The following is a 6,600-nucleotide window of genomic DNA, read 5'->3' on the forward strand; positions in this document are numbered from 1 at the left end:
ATGCAGGAGATATGAATGACTCATGATGTTTTGATGCATTGAACAGTATTTTTTTTTTAATTGAATTACAAATATATAAACAATATGCTAGGGGAAATAAACAATATTACACAAAGACATGAAAGATGATACATGCCGGTACAGTCTGAATAGCTTTGTGTGTGTGTGTGTGTGTGTGTGTGTGTATGTGTATGTGTATGTGTATGTGTGTGTGTGTGTGTGTGTGTGTTTTTGTGTTTTTTTTTACTATAAAATACTAATAGCATGATTTATTTCCTGAGAATTTACATTTATGGAATTTAGCCAAATAAACAAATAATATGCATATGAACTAAACAGGATCCCACAACAAATATGTCACTCCAAAATGACAATTCTGTCATAATTTACTCAAAAAGAATGTAAAAGCATTATAAACGTACGTATTATAAGTAATAAGAGTCGTCTATATAGCTCATGCTCTATTCTAAGCCTTCTGAAGATACACATACAATTTTAGAAATTTAAGGGGAAGTACATAATGGTGAACTTTTAATTTTCAGGTGAAATATCAATTTAAGAAGAGAAATTTTGAAATGGGAAGTTGCATTTGGGTTCCTTTTAGATTATTTTATTTTATATAATTTATATAAATGTACAGTGTTAATACAAATGTTAGATATTTTTAGATAGGCTATTATATGCAGCTCTTATGCCAGATGTTCGTCTGATCATTTTTGATCAGCACAGATGGAGGGTGGGAACAAGGCTGTACATTCATGTGTGTTCAACAGAATTCAAATAAAAAGATTGATCTATTTATATCTGTCTGTGAATGAGAGAGCGCGTGTCTGTGTGTGTATTGAGAGGATGAGTCATTATTTAGACTGATATGTGCTCAAAGATAAAAGTGCCGCGCACATAATCAAAGATTCAGGCTTGTCACTGTTGCTAGGCAACCTGAGGAGCAGTAGAGCCAAATCCCCGTGCAGGCGGGTGGATGACGACTAGCTTGAGAGAAAACTCAAAAAGCTTTGGAAATAATACATGTTATTATTTGTGGGTTACAATTTCATATATCTTATATTATTAATACAATACAATGAAAGATATTAAGATAACATACAAAATTAATGTGTGTGTGCAGTATTCAGACTTATGCTGTTACAAAATAAAGGCCGAAAATGTCAATATGTCCATAAAAAAATTAACTGTGACCATCTAAATGATGTTCTTTTATTTTATTAATTTGTGTAATTATAATAACAGCAATATTAATTGCAGTTGGCCTGAAGAAGAGGAACGTGAAACAGGAATGGAGAATTTCGTCGATCAACATGTGGCTTGTTAAGCGCAAACCCTCAGCATATCAGCAAAGTCATAATGTTTCCCGGCTGAAGGGTAAGATGAGAGGCGATTGCAGAGTCGTGATTGCTTCAGGGCCTAAAATAAAGAAATAGTGGGCTGTCATTGTCTCTGCAATGCAATCCCCCTTTGAAACAATGAGAGTAACCGCAGCGAGGGAATCTCCAGCAGACCTTTTATCATATTAGGGGAAAATATTTTGGTATAGTTTTTATTTAGCAGAGTACAAATAATACTTTGCATATCTGGAGACCTGATTTTATTTGGCGTTACAGAAATATTGTTTCTATAAGAAATTTATGTTTTTCAGAGTGTGAACGACCAGACTGTATGCGATATATTGCGAAGAGGCCGCCCTCTGCGCTCTTAGTTGGTACGGTCCAATTTATGAAGCGGCAGAGCTCGCTCACTTTCAGCGTTCCAACCGCTTCTCGAATCTTGCGCATGCTGGGGAGATTTGGCGTTCAGCTCCGCGCGCTGATGCTGGAGCGTGTTTATGAGGGCGGAACTATCGGTGTTCATCAACAACAACATGAATGCTAACGCTAAATAAATGGTTTCCGGTCACGGGAAGTGGGGGAAAGCTACTTTGGTGACGGTCACCGGCGCTTAAAATCTCTAGACGGGTGAAGAGAGAAACGCAACGCGGAGTTTTATGCGTTCAGTTTGACAGGTGGACAGATGCCGCCCGTTCAGAGAACTATGTCGGATCTCCGGACCCGTGCTGAAGGTAAGGCACGTTTTTAGCGCGGATTTGTCAATCTGTACCTGTCATCTTGAGTTCCGTTAACGTACATCTGCACAATCTTTCTCGTGCTCGACCACTGTTGCGAGAACACGTAAAGCAGATTGCATTGGACTTCATTGCGTGATTCCAGCTTGCAAATAAGTTGTTTCACAGTTGCTTTCAAAGACAGTGAGCAGCATTTGATATTTAAATGTGGATATTTGTAAAGGTAAGATGCATAAATGGTCCCATAGAACATTTACGCATATAGTTAATTTCATATTAGGACTGTCATCAGCTTATATTATTTATTATTTTGTTATGTTTTTTTTTACATCTTCCCCTCTTTAATATCGAGGACGAAGTAATGACTAAGGTGAGAGATGAAGGTTTGTGTGTAATTATGAAGTTATTATATTATGTAACGTTTTATTATTTGTGTTTTAGTTGGTCATAAGAAGTAGGCCAGACCTCGTTTTTAACTTAAAGGGGTCATATGATGCTGCTAAAAAGAACATTATTTTGTGTATTTGGTGTAATGAAATGTGTTTATGCGGTTTAAAGTTAAAAAAACACATTATTTTCCACATACTGTATACACACATTATTGTTTCTCCTCTACGCCCCGCCTTTTTGAAACGCGTCGACTGTTGTGTTTCCAGGTCAAATAAGTTTTTTTATGTTGTTATCATGAACTATTTCCTTGCTCTCCTTGTCATATAAACATGTATTCACAATTAAATGTAAGTACGCCTTTAAATAACCACAGGTGGTGGTGGATTGAATTTTGATTCTTCTCAATGTTTCGAATCTTTTGAGTCCTTAATTAAAAAGATTAATTGCGGTGATTCGAAGCTTGTGAATCTCCTGTGACCCTTTCTGCAGTACACACGCACTGATAATGATCTGTATAATGATTTCTATATAAATCAGTAGGGTTACGTTACGCCAGTAGATGGAGTTAAGTTATGCTTTTGTGTATTGTAATTGAATCCCTGAATCATTCACTCAACCGATTCGAAACACCGACTCGTTCACAAGCAACTCTTATTGTCATTTGCATTGTGTCATGTATTTAAATGTGCTAAATCTGACTCCAGAAATAGTGTTTATGCATTGTAAGGGTTTCTCTACAAATGACAATAAAACACACAGACACACACACACACATATATATATATATATATATATATATATATTTATTTATTTATCAAATGCTATGTTTTTTTTTTCTAGCTATATACAAAATACAGCTATAATGTATGTAACGAATGTCTCGATCAGTAAAGCTCCGAGTCTCGTTCAGATACAAAACACCGACTCGTTCATTGAGGGGGCGTGTTCGTTCAGTAGGGCCAACCAATAAAATGTACCTTCATAGCTTGCGCTAGAATGCTATTGGTTCGTGTTTTAATCGGTCTTTCAAGGCAAGACAGTGGTCTCGCACTTCGAAAGGGAAAGACTGAAGTGGACGGAATATGAATCAGCATCAGCAAGTTGCTTGCTCCGATGTGCTTCACCTGCAGTATTTGGGTATGGCGGAGACTTTGTCTCATGTATTTGTTTAATTTGTTTTTTTATGTGTATAGATGTGTAAGGACATCTGCTCTGAGTCTGATGGATATTGATCAGACTTTCTCTCTGTCTTTCATGCTTGTCTGTCTGCATCCTGGATAAAATGTCATGCTTCCAGTGACCTTCCTTGTTAAGAATCAGACTGCTTGCATGTGTTTGATTTGCAGTCAAAAGGCTGACCAGAAATAGTGTAAGGTCCACGCACTTGGCCCAAGGAAGGTATCCAGTGGTGGATGAAGGTTACTTGCGTGTTCAGTCTTTTCAGCGCGCAGAGTTATTCAATTTAGGTTTAACTCAAATCTGACTCCATTTTAGTATCTAATCTGACTCCATTTTAGTATGACCTCGAATTTAGGTTGAAAGGCAAATTGGTTGTTTGTCGGTCTCTAATTATTATTATTACTCTTCTGACATTTGATTATTCTAGTTAACTCTTTACTTCAAGTGGAGGCATGTACAAACAATTGGTATCTGGGTGGCTAGTTTACACCTCAATGGGAAACAGAAGGTAATTTGCATGGAATGACTCTCTACGGTAATCAAAGTATCTCTTAACTCTTAGGATCTGTATTTATCTTTTAGTCTACTTTTGTAAGATTAAGACCATTGTACCACTCGCCCTGATACTATTCAAATGATACCACACATGACTGTAAATCTTATAGAACATTATACTATTGACCATTCTGAGTGAATCCAGTGGAGGGAGCAGATGAAAAGGCACTGATGCATATGTGAGAGAGGCGTTTCCTGCACCACCTCTTTGTGGGGTGTCTTGAAGATGCCAGTGTATTGTCTGTTTCTCAGGGGATCAAAGTATCTGAGTTTCTTTTATCCTTACAATAGTGTTTACTGATTGAAATATCAGCATATTTGAACAATTTTACTTCCTCGTGCTATTGACTTGTTGATACTGGGGGGAAATTAGGTTGGGAAAGAGTATGCAGCCTGTGATGCTGGGTTTGTGATAGTCTTGTGTAGGGCTGCAACTAACGATTATTTTGATAATCGATTGGTTGACCGATTATTTTTCCGATTAATCGATTAATCGGATCTTCTCATTTCTTTCTTTTTCACTTCTCCTGCAGCATCTCATTCTGTTTCCTCCACTATTTTTAGATGCATTTTGTCCGTAATGCGCTATTCAGTGCTGTAATTTGACGTGACCGGCTGGAGTTGGACGTGCACCGTGGGCAGACCCGACTAATCGATAATGAGAATCGTTGTCGATTATTTTCATTATCGATAATAATCGATTTTATCGATTAGTTGTTGCAGCCCTAGTCTTGTGTGGTCACTACAGTTTGAAGGAGATGAAATATAGGCCATACAGTTTACTTTAATAATTTAAGAGGTTCTAGCAAGGACTGATTGCACTCTTTTCACAGGAGCTTGTGCAAATACAGTCTGTACCAGTTCTGTTGGCCCAGAGTCCAGCTCTCATCTTGCTGTTTTACAGTTGAAAAAGTGTCTGGGTGGTTTTAACCTTGGTTTTGGAGCACGCCATGCCTCCTGCCGCCACATTTACCGTGTTTGAAAAGTATCCTGTTCGTCAGTGCAAGCAATTCCCAGCACTGAGCGATCAATAATCCTGCATGTCCAATCAGGCCCATGACCTACACTGTACCAATTTGAATGAAAGCAAGAGACCTGTTTTGAAATACATTATTTATTGCTGCTTGTGCTCGCGCCGGTTCTACTTTCTTCACAGACCTTGCTTTGCAGCACAATATGTTGTCTTTTTGTAATCACTGCAGTGCATCAGGCTGGCTCGTGGCGGGGCATGGCGGGTCCTTGGCAAAATGTCGGCCTAATCCACTCATACCCTGTCTAACATCTCCCAGCTTCACCCTACCACCTACTCCATCTTCAACTCCTTCTCAGCCCCCATGTTTCTCTTTTCTTTGGGTACGTCAGAGCACTTGCCAGACCAGGCTGGGGCGGTTGCCAAAGCAGCCTTATCTGTGTGGCAGTTGGTAAGCGGAGGTGGCACGATTCTCAGATTGGAGGCAAAGATCACAGAGTGAAGCCCACACCGATGGAGTGGGCAGACCTGCTGGAGACCTCAAGGGAAAATTTTATTTTATTTTATTTTTTTTACATTTATTTATTTTTTATTTGGCCAGAACTTTTTATAGACCAATCCACCCAGTATATGCAATGCAGCTGTAACTTTTTTTTATTTATTTTTTCTTCTAGTTAGACAAGGCAGGTTTTTTAAAGGTGATGTATGTAGCTAATTTCTTTGTCTGTATTAACACCAAATGCTTTTGGCAAAATGATAACCGCTTTAATAGGACAATTTCCAGAACAATCCCCTAATCTTCAACTGATCGAACAAACAGGTAGCCCTGCCCGTAACTCAGGCCATTAGTTCAGCTAATTGTCATGCTGTTTTAAAGGGGTCATATGATGCGATTTCAATTTTTCCTTTCTCTTTGGAGTGTTACAAGCTCTTAGTGCATAAAGAAGATCAGTAAAGTTGCAAAGACTAAAGTCTCAAATCCAAAGAGATATTCTTTATAAAAGTTAAGAGTCAACCACGCCTACCTAAAACGGCTCGTTCTAACACACCCCCACATATCTACATCACTATGTGGAAAGATTTGGCTCCTTCGTCGAATCCGCCAGCCGCGCCGTTCTCAAGCCCACCTCCGCTCACTCAAGCAGGCCTCCGCTCACTCTAGGCCTCCGCTCACTCTAGGCCTCCACTCACTCTAGCCCGCCGTGTGTGACGCTGTGTTTCGTTGTGAAAGCGAAACTATTTTGTTTGGCCTTCCAAAAGAGGACGATATCTGCTTCGTCATGCCTAGAGCTGATCCGTGCTGGTCGCTGAGAAAATAAATCAACTTCGCGCTGTGGATGGCCGGATCGGCTTTCACCGTTTTCACCGCTCCTTCGCCGGGACCGCCGTTCTCGACCCCGCCGCCTCAGCTCACGCTAAGCCGGGGCTT

At 39.4% G+C, this 6,600-nt stretch overlaps 1 protein-coding gene across 1 annotated transcript in view; it reads left to right on the plus strand.

The window, feature by feature from the left end:
* The first annotated feature begins 1,766 nt into the window (after positions 1-1,766).
* LOC107730649 (phospholipid-transporting ATPase IA-like) overlaps positions 1,767-6,600 on the plus strand; it is a 155,127-nt gene continuing 150,293 nt past the window's right edge. Inside the window, exon 1 of the mRNA XM_016541511.1 lies at positions 1,767-2,074. Within this exon, the coding sequence (XP_016396997.1) occupies positions 2,026-2,074 (49 nt within the window). The 5' untranslated portion in view covers positions 1,767-2,025. The remainder of the gene's footprint in view (positions 2,075-6,600) is intronic.

The sequence above is a fragment of the Sinocyclocheilus rhinocerous genome, unplaced genomic scaffold, assembly GCF_001515625.1.
Source record: "Sinocyclocheilus rhinocerous isolate Xijiao unplaced genomic scaffold, SAMN03320098_v1.1 scaffold308, whole genome shotgun sequence".
Taxonomy (NCBI): Eukaryota; Metazoa; Chordata; class Actinopteri; order Cypriniformes; family Cyprinidae; genus Sinocyclocheilus; species Sinocyclocheilus rhinocerous.